This window comes from Lytechinus variegatus, chromosome 15 (genome assembly GCF_018143015.1).
Source record: "Lytechinus variegatus isolate NC3 chromosome 15, Lvar_3.0, whole genome shotgun sequence".
NCBI lineage: Eukaryota > Metazoa > Echinodermata > Echinoidea > Temnopleuroida > Toxopneustidae > Lytechinus > Lytechinus variegatus.
This window is the reverse complement of record NC_054754.1, coordinates 19,351,127-19,377,641: the sequence shown is the minus strand read 5'-3', so window position 1 is coordinate 19,377,641 and position 26,515 is coordinate 19,351,127. Positions and strand designations below refer to the sequence as shown.

The 26,515-nt window shown below is 37.5% G+C and overlaps 1 protein-coding gene across 1 annotated transcript in view; it reads left to right on the top strand.

The window, feature by feature from the left end:
* Window positions 1-26,515, top strand: part of LOC121428854 (V-type proton ATPase 116 kDa subunit a1-like) — a 39,982-nt gene that overhangs the window by 268 nt on the left and 13,199 nt on the right. Inside the window, exons 2-15 of the mRNA XM_041625719.1 lie at window positions 884-981; window positions 2,026-2,154; window positions 7,950-8,032; window positions 9,031-9,157; window positions 10,110-10,192; window positions 12,348-12,441; window positions 12,998-13,210; window positions 15,526-15,676; window positions 16,946-17,085; window positions 17,994-18,139; window positions 18,880-18,970; window positions 20,893-21,011; window positions 23,167-23,374; window positions 24,964-25,071. Of these exons, the coding sequence (XP_041481653.1) occupies window positions 884-981; window positions 2,026-2,154; window positions 7,950-8,032; window positions 9,031-9,157; window positions 10,110-10,192; window positions 12,348-12,441; window positions 12,998-13,210; window positions 15,526-15,676; window positions 16,946-17,085; window positions 17,994-18,139; window positions 18,880-18,970; window positions 20,893-21,011; window positions 23,167-23,374; window positions 24,964-25,071 (1,790 nt within the window). The remainder of the gene's footprint in view (window positions 1-883; window positions 982-2,025; window positions 2,155-7,949; window positions 8,033-9,030; window positions 9,158-10,109; window positions 10,193-12,347; window positions 12,442-12,997; window positions 13,211-15,525; window positions 15,677-16,945; window positions 17,086-17,993; window positions 18,140-18,879; window positions 18,971-20,892; window positions 21,012-23,166; window positions 23,375-24,963; window positions 25,072-26,515) is intronic.

Below are 26,515 nucleotides of genomic sequence, written 5' to 3'. Positions count from 1 at the left end.
GCTATGGTGATTACGGTACGGTACTATAGGTTTTGGTTCATTTGATATTATGATTCTTATAATAGTAGAAAAAAATCTTATAAAAGTTTTAAAATCAAAGTTCATCCTACTACAAGTCTTTTGTGATGTTTTTATAATAGGGTAAATGATAAATGGTAGCGATTTTTTTTTTACCTGATAAAAAGGGAGGACTGACGGCTTAAGGTCTTCTCCGAGGGACCTGGTAATGAGGATTCAAATTCCTTACCAAAGGGCACTAGCGCACGAAATGGGACTCGAACTCGGGTCACAAGAATACAAAACCCCGCTCTACCGACTGAGCTATCATGCCTCTAATAATAACTTATTTCTCACTATTCTTTTATCATCAAATTGTAGAGTATATAATGTGCCTATTTAAGGCCTCCAAAAAACAAATATTGTTGTTGTTTTTGAAGAAAAACTGAAGAAAACGTAAATACTTTGGGGAAAGTCAAACCGAATGCTCAGTTTCCCCATGGCAACCATGGGGAAACACGCGGGGACGTCATGGTCTAGTGGTTAAGACTCTTCTTTCAATCTGAAGGACGTGGGTTGGATTCCAAGCGTGTTTTCCTTCAGCAAGAAATTTACCCAGATTGTGCTGCACTAAAGCCCAGGTTAGGTGAATGGGTACTGGCAGGAACTTGGAAGTAATTCCTTAAAAAGCTGTGTGCACCGGAATCGGTAGACTATCTTAGCCAGGGTAATAAGGAGTGCCTTGAGCACCTAGCAAGGTGGATACGCATGCTATACCAAGAAATCCTATTTTGGAGAAATGCAGTATCTTGTATTCTTATGTAAATAGTTGTTTTGTAAATAGTCTTTATTCTCTTCCTCATTTTTGATTCTGTTTTGATTGTAGGTTATCTTGAGAAGGAGATCCTGAGAGCTGATATCCCTGTTCTGGACACAGGAGAGAACCCTGATGCTCCTGCTCCAAGGGAGATGATTGACCTAGAGGTATGAATGAGGGAGGTCAGGGTCCTGTAACACAAAGGTTAGCGATTGATCGTGAGCTTGATTTTCACGATTGTACATTATAGTCAATGGAATCAATTGTAGAAAAAATGTTCTACGATCATTGCTAAGTTTTGTGTTACGGGCCCCAGATCCAGCCCGACCAGGCATAGTACCCTTTTAGGGGCCAGTGTTCTTGCATAATAGCCGGCCTCTCAAAGCTATTGTATATCTGGCTGTATCCGTGCCTGGAATGAATAGGGCTTTATAGGGGAAATGGGAAAACAAGTAATACACATCATTTATAAAACAAGTGATTAACATTTTTGTTTTGTTAATCTTGGGTATTCGCATAAACATTCAAAAGCCTATTGCAAATTAGATTCGAGTGTGCTGCATTGCCCACAATCATAAATGTGCATCATTTTTTTTTGTTTCATAAGGGATTCCTCCTCATTTCTGCATTTATTGAAAATTCAATATATGAAACACAATAATCATAATGAATATAAAGAAATACAAAAATAAATGAAAGAATTACAAATTGTGACGATTACATAATTGAAGAATAATTTACATAGATATAAATGTATGTAAGTAATAATATATAAAACAAAATGCAGTGGCCAGCTATCTTAAGTAAAATGCTCGAGAGAATAGCAGCCAGAGGAAGGCAGCTACATGAAAACCACTGTAGAGAAAAATTCACGGGTCTATGATAATGATGTCACATAATTATTTGAAATGTTAAGAAAAAAAAAGGGGAGAGGGTATAGGGGTCAGGTGAAGTGGTGCAGATGTGGGTGCACGTGCAGGTTAGATTTTTACAAATACTTTGATACAAGAAACCTAATTGCTAAGCAAGTGTGCGCTTGACATGCTGCTAAAAAGCTATGAATCCAGTGACCAGGTGATAATTGTGAAGCGCTTTGAGCATTTGTAGATTGATATAGCGCAATATAAAAGCCAATTATTATTGTTATTATAAACCATTGTTATGTGTTTTTTTCCCTACCTCCGTTCCACCCCTCCTTACATGTGATGCAGGCGTGCTTTGAAAAGCTTGAGAATGAACTGAAGGAAGTGAACACCAACCAGGAAGCCCTCAAGAGAAACTTCCTAGAACTGACTGAACTCAAGCACATCCTGAGGAAGACTCAGCATTTCTTTGATGAGGTATGCCTTTTCTTTTCAGCTGAAATTATCACATTTATTCATACGTAAACTTGCTCGGTGGAAATGCTGCGGTGTAGTGGTTCAGACTCTCGCCTTGTAATCAGAGGGTTGTGTGTTCAAATCCCACCGCGGCCTATCGTCCTTTGGCAAGGCATTATTCCACACCTTGCCACTTTCCACCTAGGTGTTAATTAGGTACCTGGTAGGATGCGAAAGCTTTTCTTGTAGTGTGCCTAGTAATAGAGTCTTGAAACTCATGTTGAAATGTTCTCCAGTGAGCGGATAAAGTGCGTAAATTGTGTGCAGGCATGCTAGGATCCAATGACCGAGGTAATATTTACAATGTTAGTGATTAGAAAATTAAAGATTAAGTGCTCCATAAATGTAACTTTTATTATTGATTTAAACCATGGCCCTGACCTTGGGTGGCCTATTGATAGGCCTCAGAGCCTCTCTCATTGGTCTTGGTTATTTTCTGTACCCTTTTAAATATATCCCCCATTTGTGCATTGATATAGAAATGGGACCTATAGAACAGTGGCCTTGCCCAGTAAATGTCAAAATTTAAAGCCTGATAGAGTAGGGAGCACATACTTTGTGTTCAAGATTATGATTATGGACTTGGTGCCAGGCTTTAAGATTTTGTAATGTCAAGCAAAGGATCCTAGAATGTCCAAGGGACCTTCCATTGATGATCCTAATAGATATTCAATGATCATAAGCATAAACATAAATTTATATACTGCAGATTTTATATGAATTCAAAAAAATCGAAAATCCATATTTTATTGTTCGAAACAGAAATCCTCTGTAAATTTGTTTTGCCCAATTGATATTGTCCTGGCAGCCAATGTGAAGGGCCAGATCGACGTAGCTTTATCCCTTGTATTGTTGAATGCCAAACAGGGTAGCAGCAACTCCCATCTTTTAATATCTTTTGGTCTGACGGGGCCGGGGTTTGAACTCCTGGCCTTCCAGGTGTGAGACGGACGCTCTACTAACTGAGCCAGCACACTGGTTATACATTCAGCTGTGCTTTATACTCAAAGCTCTTTTTCCTTAATTCTAGATGCACACAGTAATTTTCAGAACGATATGTAAAGAGTTTTTAAATAGATTTGGAAATAGGCAGAGGTGGAGAGCTTCTTCAATTTTATGTCAATTATATTCCTGTCAAGATTTTCAGACATCCTTGTCACCCCCGTCCATAATAAGAGCTTTGATGATTAAAGATGACAATTGCATGTATATTAATTTCTTAGAAAGATATTAACCCGTTGACTACTGAATTTTGAAGCGCCCATAGGCTTTATACAGGGAACACCCGGTTCCACTAGGTAACGGGTTAGAGTAGACAAACAGTCTACAGGCATGCGTGTGACAGGATGAATTTTGAATTGACAATAATAAAAAAGGGATGAATTTAAAAATTTATCTTAGTCTTAAGGTTTGAAATTTGAAAACAGTATAAAACCAGCTAAATTATTTTTAGGCTACCGACTGTATTGTCTTTTTGGATGGATGTACAGTACATGTATTATTTGGGTAGAGTAATGAAAATCAATTTGCCTCTGTTTAAAACAGCACTTGGGTTTTTTTTAGTAATGAGTTGTTTATACGCACTTTCCCATGATTTATTGAAATATTCTATTTCTTCTTTGGCATTCTTACAGCAATTGCTGAGCTTGTCAAAGGTAATGAATTATCAAAAATCTCTGAGCATGTTTGTCTGAATATATACCACATGATAGTATGACTTTGATAAATGTTTCTGTATGAAAGAAAAATTTCGAGATGGCACCACTTTCAATTTTCAATATCATCATTTATCAGATTTCATAAAGATCTCAATCGATTAAAAATATCACATTTCTTCTATTTAATAAAAAACCGGTCATTTGCCAACATGTTCAGAGAGTCAATCTGTTTACAAATTAGTTTCTGTTATTTACTTTCATTTATAATTAAACAGAGACAAAATTTGAGTTCAGTTGCAATACTTTGATTTGGTACAGTTTGAAGGCTTTACTTACATTACTTCTTTCCTTTTTTAGCTCCCCTTACGGTTGAAATTCAATATTATGTTCTTTGTGGTTGGTTCTTATGGCTTTTGTGGTTGTTGTTGTTAATCTTGTCTCTGGCAAGGGGTATCCTTTAGGTTGCCTTGCATGATCTTTTGTTTTCATTGATGATGTTGTCAATGTTATTGAAGCCATTTATTGTTTATGTGTATAGAAGAATATGATAGTTTATGCATCATCAGCAATCTGTGGATCCTAGAAATAATGTGGTTGACTTGAAACAAGCATCATTCACTGTGCCCTTGTAATACTGTGTCTGGTCCTTTTCTCTTTAATAGATTACAATATTTCTGAAGGGAATAATTTTGTTTTTCCAAATTTGATAAGTATTGTTGGTTGTAAGATGAAAGCTCTTGACGAACATATTTCTGTTCTGCCCTATGTAAAAAAAAAGGATAAAAAATCTGCTACTTTAAAAGACTTTTTTTGTAGCAGTCTTTATAAATGTGGAGCAAATTGCAATATAAATGTACAGGTACTATGAAAGATTTCCCTAATATAAAAATTCATTTTGTTTATAGTCATGTGACTTTGTGTTCAAGAGGACAATAAATTATTCTTTAAAAGGAATAGTATGTTTTATATGATTTGTCATACTAAATGCATGATTGCATGGTTTTCTCATAATTCATTTATACTTTTGCAGATTTGTTTTAAAGTAAAGTCTTTTCTTTAAGATACATGTAGTCCTTTATTATTGATAAGAGACACCTAATCATCTCGTTATTATTTTTATGAACCCAATATTTTTTTTTAATGAAAGCGGGATATATCATCATTAGACAATATATGTAGATCTTATGAATGTGAGGGGGAAAATGATATTAAATCTGTTTGGAATGTTATACATAAACATTCAGACTTTTTGACAATGACCCGTATTCTGAACTCGGCTTTAAATTAAACCCTGGTTTAAAGTTGTGGTTTAACTATGGAGAGCCAATTGGGGCACAAATCCCTAACAGTACACATCCAATTTATTAACTCATATGACACCCAACCTGTCTGGGAATGATAACTGAAGTCTTTTAAAGTATTTTTCTTTGCTGTGAAAGCAAAGGAAGCAGAGTAGAAAACATAAGAAATATACAATATAAACAGAATGTTAGATTTTTGGGCTCCCCATAATGTTAGCACAGACTTAGACCATGGTCTAATTCAAACCTGACTTCAGAATACAGGCCTACGTGTTTTAAGTCCTATTTCTTAGTTCTTACATGTACATTCTAATTATAAATACAACTGAATTTGGAAATGGTATCCTTGTTCTATCATCATAGTAGGAATTTCATAAAATATACATGTAAGTATGTACATGTATTTCTGTGAATTGTAAATTGTGATTTATCTAGTAGATTAATATAAGTAGTTACATCATACAATCTAAGTTGAAAATAAAAGAATAGCCTTATTTTTTGGGATCCATACTTTCAGCAATTCATTTTGACCAACAGCTTATGGTATTTAGAAACATATTCCTCATACCCAACATATATGTATACACACTGTATGTTTTATCATTTGTTTAATAATGTAATCCGTCCCGGCGTCTCCACCAACTCACTATATTCAAGTACATGTACAGTACCTGTCACTCATAATTAGGAAATTTGGATACCAAAAAATAGGCTTAAAAAGGGATATTCACAAAAATTCAATATTTCAAACATTCATGCTAAATGTATATTAGCCAATAAATTGATATTTTAATTCTAAAGATCTGTGGCTGACAAAACAATTATGTGTTGGCAATAACAATGTGTAGTTCCGTATACATGTACTTGTCAATAGAGCCTTGTAAAGGCAAATGTGTGGCACTTTTTATCTGATGTATGTACATGTGTTTTCACTGTGAGAAGTTTGAAGACGATTAGATTTCACACTGATATCATGGGACAAAATTGGTTTTATAAACTGAAACTGAATCAAAACTCAGGAAAATTATTTTTTATACAAGCGGATTAACTAAGATTGATGTCCGTACTAGTACTTTTTTAAATGTAATTTCGGGTGACACAACATTTGCTCCTGCGACAATTGCTCTGGGCTTTATTTCGTGTAAGATTTAGGTTCAGGGTTAGGGTTGCAATAAGATTTTATTTTAGGGTTAGGTTTAGGATAGAGTATAATGTTAAATCCAGGGTTGAAGTCGGCAATTCCATTAGTGTTTGGAATTCACAGCAGAGTAATTGTCGCCAGAGCATATGTCATGGAACCATATTTTAGATCCTCCATTCATTGCACTTCAACTGACATGATTTATTTTCCATTTTCTTTGTACCCCACCCACTTCACGTGTCTTCCTTCTCCACTTGTGTCGTATACCTACTTTTCGTTCTAATACTTTCACAATGCCTTTAACGATTCTCACTCATCACCCCCCCCCCACCCCCACCCCTAAACAAAATATGTTGCATCATCACTGCCTGAATTAAAATGCTTGCATTCATTTGAATGACAATCACTAATTCATTTTAATTCTTTGTTTATTTGCAATTTTTATTTAACACGCATCACATGTTTCATTGACTGCACTAAACCATTTTTGTTTCCATTTTCATTTAAATGTTCGTGTAATGTTCCTTGCTTCATGTTTATTCTGATGAAACCAAATTGACAAATCTTTTGTTTCGTCCTTCTTATGTCATTCGTGTTGGATAAAACTATCTTCCACCTACTTATTTCATTTTCTTCTTTTTCACTGTTGCTTGTGTTATCTTTGAATCAATCTCTTATGAAACATTTTATTTTACTTTCATGATGGATATTCAAAATGTTTGAAATATATTTTACTTTGCATATCTGGTGAATTTCATCGATCTTGCTTTGGTCATTGAATCATCATTTCAATATCTCCTCTTTCCCTTGTTAAAATGGATTATGTGTTGTGAAATTCTGAACCTAATACTTCATACTGAATGCATACCTTCAATGCCATACATCTATAACTGCTCGGCCTTCTAAAACCTGCGTTGTGTGAATTAAAATACCATTCCTGGTACACTGCTTTAAGTTATGAATATTCATGGTATTGTGGTTTCACGTTAATCTCGATTCTTTAATCTTTATGCATCGTGGTATAAAATATACCCTGCACCTTGCTATCGGTGGTGTCTTGTGATTTTTTTTCTAATCATAATTTGTTTTTGGTGTTGCTATATTCTCTCCTCTACACACTCTTGATAAAACTGCCTTGCACTGTAATGTGATGCATATTGCTTTTGCATCTTTCTTGTAAAAAAAAATGCTTCCACCTGGTACTTCCTCGAACACACCTTTCCTTGACACCTTCCTTTTCCCCCTTCAATACCTTTGTTTGTGGTCTATCTTCTTGATGTACAATGTGTTGCCTTTTCATCTTATCTGTACATAAAAACACCCAAATGCGTCCAATCTGCACTTCCCAAAATACCCCTTTTATGCTGACAACTCACCCCCCCCTCGTGCGTCTGCCTCTCCATGGAAATAATGCACCACTCTTCACCTCCCCCAAAAAACACTTTTCCCTGTCCACTCCCACCCCCCCCCCTCCTCCTCCTGTACATCGATCCATTGGGGATGGGGCTTCCAATTCCTACCTGTGTTTGCTGCGGGTTCTTGCTTGTTGTCTGTGTGTCTTTCCGTATGTCTGTCGGATGTGTGTGTGTGTGTCTGTCTGTCTGTTTGTGTGTGTGGAACATTTCTAAACTCCAGGCTGAATTCCACCACCAGCAGATGCACGATGGAGACGGCATGGAGGAGGCCCACAAGCTTCTTGGAGACGATGGACCGAGGATGGGACAGCCAATGAGACTCGGGTATGTAACCAAATGATACATTAATCTGTTGACTACTGAATTGTATAATTCCCTTATTAAAGGCCACTGCACACCTTACGACTGTTTGCAATCCGATTTTGGAATAAATCACATTTTGCTCATTTTCTGAAAAAGTGAATGGAACATATCATTTTATTTGAGGTTAAAATTAATTGAAAGAATAGTAATATAACCATTTTGAAAGATTACAAGCTTTTATTTTAGAGTAAAGGCCAAATTAGTTTCAAATCCTAGGCAATCTTACGACTGCTATGACGTTATTACGACTAGATATTGAATTTGCTTTTATTCTAAGAAGGATGATAGCACAGTCACAGATTTGAACACAGGTATTCGTACAATGATTTAGAACATTACACTGTATGATATTCCAAGTCTCAATATTAGCATAAAATTCTACTACATTTTATTCTGAAATCTGGTCACAGACCAATCGTAAAGTGTGTGGTCGCCTTTAGAATTTGTAGGCTACAGTACAAGGACCAACTGGCCCTAACTTGCCACTTTGCTCTAGTTCTGCTGTTTCTTCTTAATTTCTTTTGTCCGTTTTTCTCACCCCAACATGAGCCAATCTCAGTGGAATTGATGAACAAAATTAATCAGAAAATAAGCATATTTAAAAAAAAAAGGATGGTACATGTGCATGTGTAAATTTTTTTTGCTCTCTGATAGTGGTCTAAACCTTTGGGCCCAAATTCACAAACATGTTTTCGAAACCATCAGTTGAACCCATGGTTTATGCAGATTTCCTGTATACAAATTATGCTTATTTACCGTACTGTATATTTAAAAAATGTCCAATGCTTATGCACGCTTTTGTCACAGTTGGCCAATTTGACGCCTGTTGCCTTGATTATCCACGCTATTTTGTTCATTTGTCCACTGTTTTGAATTAATGAGTCCTCTCTTCGAACAGTGGACTCATGAATAGATTGATGTTATTACATGTTGATATCTATTTGTTATTCTAAATTCAGATTTGTTGCTGGGGTGATCCAGCGAGAACGCATCCCCGCCTTTGAGCAGATGCTTTGGCGTGTCTGCCGTGGTAACGTGTTTCTCCGTCAAGCTGAGATAGATGCCGCCTTGGAAGACCCAAGCACCGTAAGTTGGAAACCATTTTCAGGTTTAGTATTGTTTGAAGCTAGTAAGACTGACAACATAATGATTGCTCTTTAGTCAAATATTCCTCTCTTGATTACTCCAAAAATGTATAAGGTTAAATTGTGGTTTTGAAGGAGGTTAGAATTCAGATTGGTATGACATTAATTTTGGTTAGAAAGTGTTATTGTTAAGCGCAGGGTCAAATAACTGTTTGGATTGTCAATAGATGTAATATGGTGTTTCTGTGAATGATTTGAAGTAAAATTTATTAATTATTGCAATTTTTAGTGCTGTCTCATACATAAAGGTACTACATGATTTTATCTTGGCATGTCTAAAACCTGAACCTCAAAAGAGATTGTTATTGTCCACTTTAATTGAAAATAGCTAAAGCTGGTCCAATGAATTCCTGTTAAAGCTAGCTTTAATGACTACATGTACATGTATCTATGAATTATGTTTAATTAAAATATCGTCGTACGCACCACGAACCGCCCTCTCTGGAATAGATACGGTGCGCTATCGCGATTTCACCATGAACCGTCCGCTCTGTTATGATGCCCACTGTAGCGTAAATAATTCACTTCAAGAAAATATAAAGATACGGGATGGAACCTGAACTATCAAACGAAGACACCGGTAAATAATTTGCTCTCCTTGTAGGTGCACTTATTGCTGGTTTTAAAGAAGCTTTTCTTTAAATTTGTTTTCTGCAAAACTGACTTTCGCATCGAAGTGCGCAGAGAGGACTGTTTGTGATGCGTGCGACGATATGTTAAAATGCAAGGGAGCATTTGATAAATTTCTTTATCGGTGATTTTCACTGACTTCTGTAGCTGCTGAAATCGTTGCATCTAATTGGATGAGAGCAAGTTATCATTAAAAAAATTGGTGAGAAGATCTTTGAAAGACTCTCCCTTGAGTAATCCCTATTGACATGATCTGTTTGCAGGGTGACCAAGTCCAGAAGTCTGTCTTCATCATCTTCTTCCAAGGGGACCAACTCAAGAGCAGAGTCAAGAAGATATGTGAAGGGTAAGAATAATTTGGGTGAAGGCGTAGCTGTACAATCTTTTCCTTTTACACTGGGTGATTTCAAGTTCAGTGTTGACCATTTGGTGTTGGTGTTAGGTCAATTTTTACATGATTATAACACGGAACATAAAATGAAGGTGGTCCCGAAAATTCACTCACTAGTTGTTGAGATGTCGATAATGTGATCTGGATCAGTTTTACAAACTCTGAATAAGTTTTAGAGCTAGGGGAAGTAATCCAAATTCCAACACCAACACAAACACCAAGGCCAACACCGGACTTGAAATCACCCAATGAAAGTTGGGAATTTGGTTCCATGACATTTGCTCTGGCGACAATTGCTCTGCTGTAATTTCCACACACTAATGGAACGACCAACTTCAACCCCGACTGTAACGCTATACCTCATGCTAAGCCAAATATAAACCCCTAACCCTATTTCTCTGACGAAATAAAGCCCAGAGCGACTGTCACCAGAGCAAATGTCGTGTCACCTGGGAATTCAAATCCCACCAGCGCTTATATTTTTTGGCGAATCACTAATCCGTATATGTCACTCACCACACTTTGCCCTTGTTGCACAAAAGAAATTCCTCTGGTAACTTGCTATCCAATAGTAATTTCTGTTGAATCCTTGATTTCGACTAGCATTTCAGCATTGATAGTTTGGTAGTTACCATGGATGATACAAAATGGAGCGTTGTGGCCCAGTGGATAAGTCTTCTGACTTTGAAACAGAGGGTCGTGGGTTCGAATCCCAGCTATGGCGTAATTTCCTTCAGCAAGAAATTTATCCACACTGCTGCACTTGACCCAAGTGAGGTGAATGGGTTCCCCGCAGGATTAATTCCTTGAACGCATGAGCGCTGAAAGGCAGCTCGAGCTAAAGCCGGGGTAATAATACTAATAACAACGTGCCTCAGAATAGAATATTTCAAGATAGATGGCGCTATATAAATGCCTATTATAATAATACTAAATTTCATGCAATGAAGCCCTGGGGTGTTTCACAAAGATTAAGTATGACTTAGAGTCACACTTAAATGCTGACGCGTACATAGTTTGCAACGCATAATGTAATTGATCAATGTGAAGTAGTGCACATCTTCTTGGAATGATCTGACCAATGTAGTCATGCCTTTTATTCTGTATGCGACCAGGCATTCAAGTGCGACTTTAAGTCCTATTTAAATCTTTGTGAAACACCCCCAGGTGTTAAATTGGTAGGTAGTAGGATATGAACATCAGTTTGATTAGAATGGCATGATTGTGCTTGTAAAATGGTGGCAACAACCACATTTGATATATTAAGTGGTTCTCAACACAGTATTAAGTAGTCTGCAGGCACAGACCGTGATTAACTGATAAACAAGTGAGTATTCTATTAATACAAGGCTAGCAAAAAATATATGAGAGGGACATTCTTTATACAAACCATTGGAAGGGACTGTAGGCTTCATATTCAGACGACTATCATCAAGTGAAGGGTTTGCACAGTAAACTATTACATACACTAAAGGCCCCTTTTACACCTGTTTTGAAACTGCCCCTTGGTCCAGACTTGTCCTAATTTTTTACGAAAAAGAGAATTACAGAGCTGCCAATTAGTGCTTATATTCAGTAATTTGTACTGAAAAACGAGAAGAGTACTGTGGTTCTACTTGCAAAATACTGATTTCCAAAGGTTCAGTTTTATGTGTTGTCCTATGGTATTTAACAATACTGATTTCCTAATCAAAATGCTATGAAGCGAGGATGTCGGTTGCCATGGTGTCATGGCAACCTGGTTCTAAACAAATGAACCCGGGGCCATTTCATAAAGCTGTTTGTAAGTTAGGAAAGGCTGGTGGTCTTTTGTTACACGCTAAACCATTGCCAATTTATTATACCATTTACCACAAGAAAGGATCACCAGTCGTTCTTAAAGTCGCTCTTACTTTATACAAACAGCTTAATGCAACAGCGGCCTGTTATGACTCTCATAATGATGGTAACAACAAGGGACAAAACACATCACCATTTTTGCAAATACAAATGTGTATAGACAATCGTGCAGCTGCTACTCAGTTTAGAACCAGCCGGTTCGTTGTCATGACATCATGACATCATCATGTCATGACGTCACACTTCGGTACTGTATGTTATTTGTTGATAGGTTCCGTGCTACCCTGTACCCTTGCCATGAGACCCAGGCAGAGCGAAGGGAGACGGCCATTGGAGTCATGACAAGGATAGAGGATCTGCAAGTGGTGAGTCCTGAATGATCTTAACTCCACTGTATCATCATCATTGAATTGAATTGAATTGAAAATTGAATTGAACCTATTTCATCATGATTATTTATTATCTTTTTTTTTTGCGTTAACATTTGTCATGATTACCACATGACTTTTAGGTTGAATCACATCCATTGTCATTACCATTCCATATCATCATTTTATATATATTTATGCATATAACATATTTATTGTCATCATTTACCACCAACACTTATATGTCAATTCAGCGTATGCCATTATCATTGTCTTCTTTATCAAAAATCAACATTCTCATGCATTACCTTACATGATTACCATTACCATCATCATCATCATCTTCATCATCATCTTCATCATCATTATCATCATCATCTTCATCATCATCTTCATCATTATCATCATCATCATTATTATCATCATCATCATCACATACCTGTCAAGTGGTCCTATGAAATTTAAATACATGTAGGAATATTCCTATTTTACTTATCTGAGAAGAAAAATAATAAACTCCTTGTATTTTGTTAATACTGCCATCTTTCCCCAGGTTCTTAGCCAGACCGAGGAGCATCGTCAGCGCGTCCTGGTCTCTGCCGCCAAGAACGTCCGGGTGTGGTTCATCAAGGTCCGCAAGCTCAAAGCCATCTACCACACCCTCAACCTCTTCAATCTGGACGTCACCCAGAAATGCCTTATTGCAGAGTGTTGGTGTCCTGTGTCTGATCTGGACAAGATCCAAATGGCCCTCAGACGAGGCACTGTAAGTATCACTCAGGCCATAGCGTGTTTATAGCACAGTCGGTAGTGTCCGCCTGTAGCAGAGATGCCAACCCTCCCGATTTCATCGGGAGGCTCCCGAAAATTCATCCCAACTCCCGCCCTTACGATTACCATCCTTATCCTCCCGAAATTACGATTTTTTTGCATTGATCAAATTGGATTGGAAGGACATACTATCGTCTGCTAACTTTAGCATGTAGTAACTCCATTACGTTCGCTGCTACTAAATTCTGTGTGAAAAGTAGACAAATAAGGAGCAGCGAAAAGCTGGTGCATGTGATATGCCCAACGGGAATCCACTGTGCACCAGGCCGGTAGGCCCGGCTAGCTTCGCGAGGCGTGTGCGCTCGCGTCCACTGGATTTGTCGAGTCGTGCGGTGGAATATCGGTGTGTGATTTCGGATTTCGGTGGGTTGATATTGACACGAAATGGCGGAAAATCAACAAAAGAAGACCAAGAAATGGTCTCAGAAGTATGAGATTGAATACAGTCTCCAGTACCTGTGTGTTCGGAAGTCGGAAAGAGGAATTTACCATACATTTTGCGCAATTTGCAGCGTGGACATTTCAGTTTAGCAGGGAGGTCGTGATGATAATTCGGAAGCACTTTCGTTCGGGAGCAAACGGCATAGGCCTACCATGGATAGCTCTATGGGCCTACGGACATTGCGATGACAAGATCTTCATGATCTTCGAGCTCCACTAGTACCCTGTTGTCTTTATTTCACCAAGCAAGGGACCAGCGCTGAGCTTTTCTTTACTGGATTTATAGTGGAACATAACCTGCCTATAGGCTATAGCCGATAGTGATATTGTTGATTATTGTTGTTGGACAGGTACTTATGACTTTTTTTTGTCCCTTCATTTTTTATTTACATGTGAAAATGCATATTTGATATTTTTAATGTTAAAAAAGTGGGAACAATGTTTATTTCAAAACATGTGAAATGCCTCAAAATAAGGGTCAGATTGCACCAGAGAGCATCTAGAAACCCAGAGCTTCCAGGGCCCTAAGGCGGGCCCTGGACCCCGGCCGCAAGGGTCGAGCGCTCCGCGCTCGAGATGTGCGCTACGCGCACATAATTTGGTGGCGGTTGCAAATCCTCCCTAATTCTGATTTCCAAAAGTTGGCATCTCTGCTGTAGAACCAAAGGTTATGGGTACGAGTCCAACCTGGGCAGATGACTGAAGCCTGTATTGTGTGTAAATGTGCCCCCCCCCCCACTGTTCCATAGATGGAGGCTATATTACTATGGAAAATACTCCATCCCTCTGATAGTATGTTAAACGGAAGCCTGGTGTAGAGGAGAGGAACCACCTTTGCACGTTTAGAACTCACTGCACTATTCGTCTAAGAGTAGGAGGAAACCTTGGTGTACATATAGTTGTCCACCTACACTCCCCCAATCAGTTATATCGGGAGGAGAGACCTGCGGGTCAAAGTGATTCGGTTCGCTTGTCGCCTCCCAGGCACAGGTGACACAAAACAAATAATAATAATCTATCAAAACGCAAAAAAATTAAGAACGTAGTATCCTAGGGATGATCTGCTTGATGAAAGCATTTTTTTTATTTTCCTACCTATATTTTAAATGCTTCAACACCAAAATTGCTGGATGGCCAGCCAATGTCATATTTATAAAGAATTTTCAAGCTTTATACAACACCTCATGGAATTTACCTATTTTAATGAAGCAAATCTTGATCGTTAGTCCCAATTTCTTTGCATTGGGTTTGTCAAGTACACTCTACAACATGTCTGAAATCAGTCGAAGGCCGTGGACTTCGATGCCCTATCTACCAGCCTCGATACCCCTCACATTGTCCTGAGATATTCAGGCATGATATTCTCCCGACTAAATTCGGAATTCTGATCTTTTTTGATAATTTTTTTTTCAGATTTTTTTTTCAATTTTTTTTGTGAAATCCTTTGCCCAAGAACATTCTCATGCTGTTTTTTACTGCTTTTTAAAGTCTTGTAATAAAACTATCGTGCAGACTCACCTCGAAAAATTACTTTTGATTTCTTTACTTTGTAAGATCGAGCTTGTAACCCTGACTGAGGTGCGTCGATTGGACTTCCATTTTTGACTTAGTGACCCTTCGCTATTTTCAGATTTTTTTCAGAGGGGAATATTATGCCTGGATTTTTTTGGCGCCCTTCTTATTTATGCCACTTTTAATATAGAAATATTATGTACAAATCAACAGCTTTGCCTAAAAATATTGATATAATAATGCCCGATTCACATCTCCAATTCAAAGCAATTTTGATGGTTTATTTTGAAAATGCAGGAGAGAAGTGGATCGACAGTACCATCCATCCTGAATCGCATGGAGACCAGTGAAGACCCACCAACGTACAACAAGGTCAACAAGTTTACCACTTGCTTCCAGAGTTTGGTCGATGCGTACGGCGTCTGCACCTACGGAGAGGTCAATCCAGGTCAGAGGAATGTTAACCCTCGTTCACTGTCAATTTAGTTTGAAATCCGAAGAAATTAAGAATTGAAAGCTCTACATCCTGTTGGAAATTTCTGTCACCTCTGTGGCTCTGTAGCCGTTAAAATTACAATATGTAGCCTGCCTCCCCAGTCTAGGTTCTTTAAGGCAATAAGAAGACATAACTATCTCCCAAAATGCCAATAGTAAACTTATTTCCTGAGAAAGGGTTACATAGTGAACTGAGAAGCCTCAACTGACGTACCGTAAGGGCACTAGTATTCAACCCGTTTGGAAAGTTTCCTCAAATATATAGAAATATAGAATTGACCTGAATTTCAGACCCGTCTTATTTCCAAGAGCAAATGCTGGTTATTCTTTTTCCGTTATTTTTTTCTTCAACCAGTCGACTGTGTGCACGGGCGATGGAATTATACGGCGATGTTTTTTGGCACTAGTATTCAACCCAGCGATGAAAGATGGCCCTGTCTCTCAATCTGCACTTGTCCCATCCAACTATGGACTAGACCATTTGAGATGAGACCAAACGGAATTAATCAAAGCCAGAGACTTACATAGACCTAGATCTAATTTAGCAATCTAAACCCTTTTGAGATTTGCTATCTTTCCTCACTAGGTTGAATACTAGTGCCCTTCAGTGCAAAAGGCCATCGCCGCATAATTCGATCCTCCGCGCATACAGTCGACAGATTGATAAAAAAAATACCGACGACAGATTACCCTGGAAATAACAAAGGTATGAAATTAAGATAAATTCCCTATTTCTAAATATTTTCGGGAATCTTTCGACATCTTTGAATTATGCCAGGTTGAATACTAGTGCCTATACGGTATGTATGTTTACTGTTCATAGAATTATTAGGTTTTTATGTTTTTCAGGCCTGTACTTGAAAATGACAAGAGTAGCTTTGTGGACTTTTTACTTGATATGAGGTGCATGCTCACCATGGTTTATGCAAGAATATAAAGGTTGTTTTTAGATAGATCACAAGAATAAAAACCGTGAACAATTGGTGTACATATATGATATCAAATCAAAAAAATGTAAATCTCAACATTTTGTTAAACATATTTTCATGATTTTTTTTCAGCAAAGTTAATGATGTTAATGACTTGTACCTGTATAAAATGCACTAGTGGTTATAAAAAGAAAGGGATTTTCTTAGATATGGGCAAAATTAGCAAACACAAAACCATTGGTTGAATATCCACATATGCAGTGATGTTTCTTTTGTTTGGTCTCTGTCTGCAGCTCCTTTCACCATTATCACCTACCCATTCCTCTTCTCCATCATGTTTGGTGATCTTGGTCATGGCTTCATCATGTTTCTCTTTGGTCTGTGGCTGGTGGTGAGAGAGAAGCAGCTTCATGCCTCCCTGGCCAACCATGAGGTAAGTGTTGCCTTTGGGATGTTGTCAGGTCCTTTGTCTCATTTATCATGTTTCTCTTTGGGCTCTGGCTGGTGGTGAGAGAGAAGCAGCTTTACACCTCCCTGGCCAACCATGAGGTAAGTGTTGCCTTTGGGATGTTGTCAAGTCCTTTGTCTCATTTATCATGTTTCTCTTTGGTCTCTGGCTTGTTGTAAGAGAGAAGCAGCTTCACGCCTCCCTGGCCAACCATGAGGTAAGTGTGGCCTTTGGAACTTTGTCAAGTCCTTAGTCTCATTTATCATGTTTCTCTTTGGACTCTGGTTAGTGAACAGTTGTATGGCCCCTGACCCATCATGAGGTAAGTGTAGCCTTTGGATGATGTCTTCAAGTCCTTTGTTTTATTTATCATGTTTCCCTTTGGTCTGTAAGTGTGACCTTTGAGTGATGTCTTAAAGTCCTTAGTCTCATTTATCATGTTTCTCTTTGTACTCTGGTCAGTAATGGGAGAGAAACTGCTTTACAACTCCTCAGACATCATGAGGTAAATACAGCCTTTTATATCATGTTTGAGTCATGATTAGTGTATGTTGTGTCAGATAATAATTATTACTCTAGGAGTATTTGATTTTCTATACAATGTACTGTACATTTAAACTTCTCAAAGTTGATATAGCTTTACCCAGATCAGAGGGACAATTCACTATTAATCGACTGAATAAATAAATGAAAGTTGAAACTTAATATATTCAGTAAAACTGGTGAAGAAAAAAGTGTGTTAAACAAAAAGGCTGATAATGATATAAAGTCTCTAGGGTTTATTTGATTCAAGACAAAGGGTCAGGGCCATTTTTAGGTCGATGCGTAACCTTTTTGCTGGCTTCATGAAGACCTATTTTGTTTCAGAGATCAGTGATTTCTTGTCTTTTTAGATGTTTGGCACTGTGTATGGCGGAAGGTACATACTGATGATGATGGGCATGTTCTCAGTTTATACCGGCTTCATCTACAATGACTGCTTCTCCAAATCATTCAACATTTTTGGATCGTCTTGGAATGTATCTGCTGCGGGATACTCGTGAGTATTAACATGTACCATTAACAGGGATGGTTAAGAGGCCGGCCTTAAGGCCACATTTTGCTAGCTTTGGCTGCAGGCCGAGTCACGCACACAAAGTCTCCAGGAGAGGGTATTTTTTTTCTAGTGGCCTTGTGAATCAGACTCGACTGACTTAAAGAGGCATTTCTCTGGCCTATTAGTAGTTCCATCTGAAACACAAACAGGAATGGTTCAAGGCCGGCCTTGGCTTCGGTCTGAGTCATGTATACAAAGTCTATCAGAGAACGACCTGTTTTTCCAGTGTCCTTGTGACTCGAAACTGCTAGACTCGACTCCATCCCTGGACACAGATACTTTTCTCTCCAGAGCCTAATGTTTGTTCTATGTTTAATAACAGAAAGAAAGGAAAATAGTATGACTACAATGAAGCAAAGTTTAAGTGGTTTAATCCTGGGTGCATGCCTATGTATTTTTCCTTCTTTCTTTCTTTCTTTTTTGCTTAATAATTGAGTTTGCTTATGGATAGTATACAGTGCAACAAACTTTAATCTAAGTTAGTACAAAGTACCTCTAACCTTAATCTAACTTAGTACACAGTGCAAAATACTTAAATTGAAGATAATACACAGTGCAACAAACTTTTATCTGAGGTAGTTAGCAGTGCATCAATCAAACTTTAAGATAGTACAAAGTGCAATGAACTCTTGAACAAACATTTGACCATGTTGCACTATTTTTATTGTTGTTTTCATGTTTAGTGATCATCTCCTAGAACAGGACATTTCCCTTATCTTGGATCCCAAGACCACTTTTGAAGGAGCGGATCCTTATCCGTTTGGAGTCGATCCAGTGAGTACTTTTGATTTGTCACCTCTTGAAGACATGGGCCTGTATTCTGAAGCTCGGTTTAAAGGGGAAGTTCATCCTGACAAAAAGTTTATTGTAAAAATAGCAGTTATTAGAATTCCAATTATTTAATTTGTGACGTCATATGCGAGCAGCATTCCTACATAGCGAATGGTAAAAAAATCAATGAAATGTCATTTTCTCAGAAAATTGAAAATGGTTTTCACTGTACCTTTTGTATATCAATAGACAAATCATTTCACACTGGATCATGAATAGAAAACAAAGTTAAGTCATCAGGAACCATACAAAATTGGAAATTCATGCATTTTATATTACATAACACATGGGGCAGCTGCTCGTTAATGACGTCACAAATCCAAAACTTTGAACTGTAATAACTTTTTTACTCTTTAACGGAATTTCCTCAAACCTTCACCAATATTTGTTACTATTTTTTCTGCTATTTTTACAACAAAGTTTCCTTCAGGGTGAACTTCCCCTTTAACTAAGACCTCGGTCTAACAATGTGCTAACATTATGGGAAGCCAAAAATGTCAAATTTTCCTTGTATTGTGTGTTTCTTATGTTTACTATACTCTTTCCCAGTTCTTCAGTAGTGAAGACAACTATGTCATTAATTCTTCCCATACAGTTAAGAATGATTTGAGAGTGATATGAGTTGATTATTTTTTGAAGTCAATATTTAATTTTGTATATAGTGTAAATACATTTGTGTTACAGTGTTTATATCTATATAATTTTATAGAATTTTGCTGATTATTTTACTCTATTTGTGTTTTGATAGGGGGTCTACATTTTACAAGCTCTGCTTTTTAGTAGGCCCCTCCACTTTTTTTTCATTTCATTGCTACGTTTCAATCCTGCATATGTTATGCATTGTTTTCATTGTAAACATGATTACGAAATGTACTTTGATGATTGTGGAATATGAACATATCAATAAATAAAAAAATAAAAGATACAGTAAACCTCTGCTGTTAGAGATTTTTGTCACAATTTGCTGTCCATAGTTCAGCCACAACTTAAGACCAGAATTTAATTGTTTTTAAACCCAATAGAATACGGACCATTGAGCAGACAGGGATGTAGTTGAGGCCACATCTTGCTGGTCTTGGTCTTGATCTCGGCTGTGTTCCTGATTGTAGATATTCATATGTCTAACTCAATAGAAGACTTTCATATATCTACTCCATTTATAATCAAAACATTATGGCCCATACTCAAGTTGGTTTCAATCAGTCCATTGGTACGAAATCATGGACTGTGCAAATTTTTTGAAGACATAATTACGCTTGTTGCACCATGTACTCTGAGAAAAGTATGACTATGATAGTATGCTTTTGATGAAGGGTGCTTAATTCATTCTTGAAGGGCGATAATACGAAAAATCTGCTTTATCCCTGGTTTTGAGCACTGGTAATGTAGAATCCACCATTGTGAATTTGGGCCTATGAATTTTCACAGTTTAAAGGAAAGAAAGACAAAATGCAGTACTTCATACGTTATCATGATTACCACGATTTCTTTCAATACATAATGAAAAGTAGGAAAACACTTCGGATTGTATTCATGCCGATGGCAAATCGCCCGACGATATGGAAAGTATTTCAAATGGTTCAATGATATCCAGATTAAAGCTTCTCTTACGGTTATACATCCCTCCAAAAGTTTCAATTGATAGTACAATATATAAATACTTCATATGAATGTATATATGTCCTGTAGAAAATTCAGTGTGGATGCTATGAGACAATAGTACTTTGTAATTTTACACAATCCTTACCAAAATAAAAGTAATATAGTCATTGATAACTAGATAACTCCTAAACAAAACACTTCAAAAAACATTTTTAACAAGGCTGGATTCTCCTTTAATTGGCTTTTATGTGATCTTATTTCAGATTTGGCAGCTGGCAGCCAATAAGATCAATTTCCTGAACTCTTTCAAGATGAAGATGTCCGTCATTTTTGGAATTAGTCAGATGTTGTTTGGAGTTTGCCTCAGTCTCTTCAATCATATGTAAGCAACAGATGTATAATGTTCAGAACCAAAGAACACTTGACCTTGTATACGTACATCTATCTTTGCGACGAGCCTGCGCCAGGGAATTCCTAGTACCAAGTAGGAAAGCAGCCAATAAGGCAAATATGTCTAAGCAAATGAAATTTTGCTCATCGTAGCCTCACTTTCTATTCTTCACTTCGTCTGAAAATCAGTTCTTGATCAAATTCTCACTCAAGATGAGGATGAAAGGAGGCATAACAATGGAACTGAAACCCTAAGAAGCTGTGGGTGTCAAAAATAAGGAATAGTTTGAAATTGGCTTAAAAGAACATATTTCTGGGGAGAATTAAATCATGAAACTTTAAGGCATGACACATGATAATGAACTACCCAAACATACACAGGAGAATAGATTTTTTTGACATGTATGCCACTGTATCATTTGAATTTGCTTTATATGCTATGTACATGTCTGCTAATGTGCGTTGATTCAATTGTAAATTGCTTTCAAACCCTTGTTAAAATTTAAAGTGCTGTTATATAAATACAATGTATTATTAATATGATCATTTATTGTTATTATTAATGATAATATTATTACCATTATTATTATTATTGTTAGGCCTGGGACGATTGTCACTTTTACCATTCGATTATTTCCTGAAAAAATAATCGAATGATTCGATTGTTCGTTGGAATCACGTCTTTTAAGTCACAATAGTTGACCAACTTTATGGTGACATCCCCCCCCATGAAGAAATCTCCATCAAAGTCACATGCTTAGCATAAATGAAAGTAGCCCCTTTCCCCCTTCTCCATGATTTTTATATCAAAAGAAACTACATGAAATGAGATTAAATCTTTCAGTTTATTGTTCTAATGAAAATCTTTCCTAAATCAATGCTGGTACTCTGGAATTATGCATGCATCCCTCCAAGTGCCACACCCCTGCATATGAATGAATCAGCCCAGATCAGCCGAGTCCAAAGCCCAAAGACGTAAACAACTCATTTATGAAATGTTCTTTGAGACTGACCCCAGGTGGAGCATTTCACTTGAAAAATTTCATCCCTTGCCCACACCATGTCCCAGCCCCCACTTGTGGCACTGCCCTACGATGCTACACATGTATTTAAAAAAATTATTTTGCAAAATATTTCATTTGAAATACCTTTCAAAATTACGATTTTTTATCATTTGAACCTACATGTATAACTGGGTCTATTTTTGGAGACTAGTCGAGAAAGTACCGGTGAAAGCGGGCACGTGTTAATGTTGGAATGTAGTTTTCATTGTGTGAGGGGGATATAAAAAAGGTTGCATTGTTTTGAAACATGAAAGGAATTCTCCGGCTCCCACTCTTATCTTTCTCTCTCTCTCTCTCCCTCACACACACACACACAGATGGGGAGGGGTCAATTTATTTCTGAAGTCATGACCTTTCCTGATAAGGGAACCACGTGCCTTCTTCTTTGTTTCCAAAAAAAGTTTCATTGGCTATCCGAAGGTCCAATCAGCTCAGTGAGCTGGTTGTGTGTTTACTTATTGTTTTGTGCACGCAGACAATGACTCATTTTGTGTATCGAGGGCAAGGTCGGGTGGGATTAACATTTTCGGAGCGCTTTCATGTTGATGTGTAACTGTGAATGTGATACAATCATTGATAATTTTTGAAAAATTACCTCAGTAACATCATTTTTAAACCTGTATGAAGTATTCAAAAACCGTTGTCATCATTGTTTTTTGTCATTTTGTTATTATTACTTGGGTATTCAAGTTATCCCAACGTCATAATCGGGATCTGCCGAACATTTGATTAGTGTAAATTTTGCTAATCGATTGGTGATTGGCGGCATGCCAATGGAACCATTCGATCAATCGATGTTTACTCCCAAGCCTAATTATTGTTATTAATATCATTTTGTTACTGAAATTATCAGCAGCAGCTTGCAAAGATGATATCCATTTGGGTCCGGTGTCACAAACCCGAGTAACTGATTGTTCAAGTTATTGTTGTACATAATGATTGCAAAGTATCGGTGCTACAATCAATTTGTGAACTTTGTGTGACAGGGACCTTGTTCGAGTGCAGGATACAGAATGCTTCTCGGAATGGCAAATCGGTATTATAATTGATAATGAGCTGTTGTAAATACCCGTTACCTTTCAGCCACTTCAAGAAAACCATCAACATCTGGTGCGAGTTTGTACCCCAAATAATCTTCATGGTGTCCATCTTTGGGTACCTGGTTTTCCTCATCTTCTACAAGTGGCTCTTCTTCAACGTATATAACATGCACGGTGCCCCCAGTCTCATCCTCACCCTCATCAATATGGGCCTCATGGCTCCGCCCGATCCGGAAATGTTCGAGGGACAGGTAAGCGAGCATCGACCACCAAAAACTTTTTCTAAAGTCTACGTCTTTGTTGCTTACTATGTGACCTGCCACCCCCCAAACCAACAATAAGTTGCCCAGAATGAAATCTGAGATTTCAATTGAGCTGGAAAAAGGACATCCTGAGCTTTAAAAGGACAGATACCTTGTCAAAATTGATTAGAAATAAACCACACAGGTACTTGATTGAATGTAGAGGAAATTGCAAGAGCCTCAAAGAATGAAGGAAAAAGAGACTAAATTTCAGGGTGCACTCAAAGGGGAATCCAACCCAAAAAAAAACCTGTTCTTATAAGAAAAAGAAAAATCAGACAAGTTGATAGGTGAAAATTTTAACAAAATTAGACAAATAACAAGATAGTTATGAATTTTAAAAAGTTGTAAATATTGGTAATCACTATACTCATGGAGACTTCAAATTGGCCGCTTATGTGATGTAATAGTGATGTAAGGCAAGGACTACTCTTCCATGTACTCCAATACATATTCTGGCTAAAATGTCATTTTCCCCCAAAGTTTTATTTCAGATTATATTTTTCTTTCATGAGGACATTAAACAACTCCTACCTGGGTTATATTTAGATTATTGCCCCAGGGGAATGGGTACTTGTAGGAGAAAACCACAAATCCCTGATGGGAAAGTTGTCCTTGCCCCTTGTCATAATTTACTTACCCAGTTGCCAATTTGAAATCTACATGGTATTAGTGATCTCAATTTTAAAGCAGCTATAACTTTCTTATTGCTTGTCCAATTTCTTTCAAACTTTCACCATTCTGTTTAATTCATTTTTCTCCTTCCCAACACAACATTCTATGGCCAAGGCTGGATTCCCCTTTAAGCATGAGATGTGCTCTGTGTGCAAACGCGGTTAAACTTTGAAGAAGACCAGAAAAAAGTGCTGTCATAGAAAATTTTGTATCTCATATTTTCCTTCACTTTACATCAAATTTCGGCAGTATAAAGTATTCTTTCATTTAAACTAAATTTTAGAAATTGCTTCTTGAAGACCAGAATACAGTATTATTTTTGCTATTTACAGAGAACCTTCCCTGCCGACCTATTGTTGGTTTGGGGTTGGCATGTCGTATATTTGCAAAGAGTATGTTTGGTGAATCCAGTCTCATCCTAACCTCGATCAAGAATGGACTCGTGACACTGATAAATTCGTGATTGGTGGACACCTGCTTCGACTGCTTTCCATTTTGTCTCACCCTTATGGTCTAATCATAGTTGGTCTACCTACCACTTGGTCTAATTACCATTTGGTCTAATTACCCTTTGGTCTAATTGCCATTTGGTCTAATTAACATTTGGTCTAAATGCCATTTTGTCTAATTGTCATTGGTCTAATTGCCATTTGTTCAAATTGCCATTTGGTCTAGTTACCATTTGGTCTACCTACCATTTGGTCTAACTACCATTTGGGCTAATTACCTTTTGGTCTAAAATGCCATTTAGCCCTTTCATCATAACTCTCCACCCGCTTTGTTCGATAAGAGTTATATACAGCAGACTGCCATGTTTGACTCAAGTCACATTCTATTTTCTTTTTTTTGTTCCAAATTTTCAGGCGGAACTACAGAAGTTTTTGATCCTCGTAGGCTTTGCATGCATCCCATGGATGTTGCTGCCTAAACCTTTGATTATGAGGGCACAGCATAACAGGAAAGTCAACAAGGTCAGTTACTTCACATTTATCGTGGTCAGTGATGAGGGTGATGATTATCATGGTGGTGGTGGTGTTGATGGTGATGACTATGATGATGACGGCGATGGTGATGGTGATGATGATCGGTGATGATGAGGGTGATGATTATGGTGGTGGTGGTGGCAGTGATGGACAGGTGACGATGACGAGTATGATGACAATGGTGTTGATGATGATGATGGAGATGTTGGTGATGATGATGATCGGTGATGAATATGATGATAATGATGATGGTGGCAGCGGTGGTGTTGATGACAATAACTATGATGCCAGCAGTTTTGGTGTTGGTGATGATGATGAAGATGATGAATGATTATGATGATGTTAATGATAAATGATGAGGATGATGGTGGTGGATTGATCACAACTTTTGTAAAGTAGGCCCCAGATATCTGTGTTTGATACCAACTTTTAATCTCTAATGGTTGGTAACTTGGTATATTCTATCTTGCTCAACCCAAACTTTCTTAACCCGTTGCCAACGGGAGCCGGCTATATACGGTTCCCTAAAACTCATTCATGTACGGGAGCCGTATATAGTCGGTTCCCCAAAGGCTATTACTCGAATCCATTTGCAGGCCTTAAAAATACAATTTCATACTATGTTTCTGCCTTTTCTGTGTTATAATTACAATGTCCATTAATTAAACTACACATTCCAGAAAGTTATACGTTTTTACCTTTTGTTTCTATAGTTTATAGAGCATTATAAAACGAGTTATGCTTCGATGAGAGTCCAATATTCGCGTACAGTGGGCATTGCCGCGATGAAAGCTTGATTTCAATGATTTTCAGTTTCGCAGGACCACGTATACACCGTAATCAATAAGAGAGAGGGAAAATAATGGGAGCAGCGAAATGCAACCCAAAACGCACGCAGAGCTGCGTGCGTGCGCTGATATGATCAACGATAGATCGAAAACGATCGACATGATCGATACTATATTAGATTGCTTTCTCTAAATGGGAAAACTTAAATCTTAGACCATGTATTGGAGCCCAGAGCCAGTTCTCCACCGGATAGGGGATGGGGGTGTTCATGGGAGGGTGGGGGGGGGGGGGTAATGACAAGGGCTGAGTTTGTGTTTGAATTTATTTGGGTGAGGAGGCCGAGGTGATGGGTCAAAAATATATATGCTGATGGCTTCAATTCGTTTAGGTTTTAATAATGATTTATTTTTGTATTTGGAAAATTTCTCTTATGTTTTTTATGTTTTTTATTTGACACTGGAAAAAAATCAATATGTTGGAATTTTCTGTAGAAGTTTCTTCTTGATGCATATATCATAATCAATGTTATTTATAATTATGTATTGGAAGATGTCTGACATTGTGTTTTATTGTAACATTCATGAAAATATTATGTTTCAAAGTTTTATTTGTTACATATATTTTATTTTGTATATGAATTGAA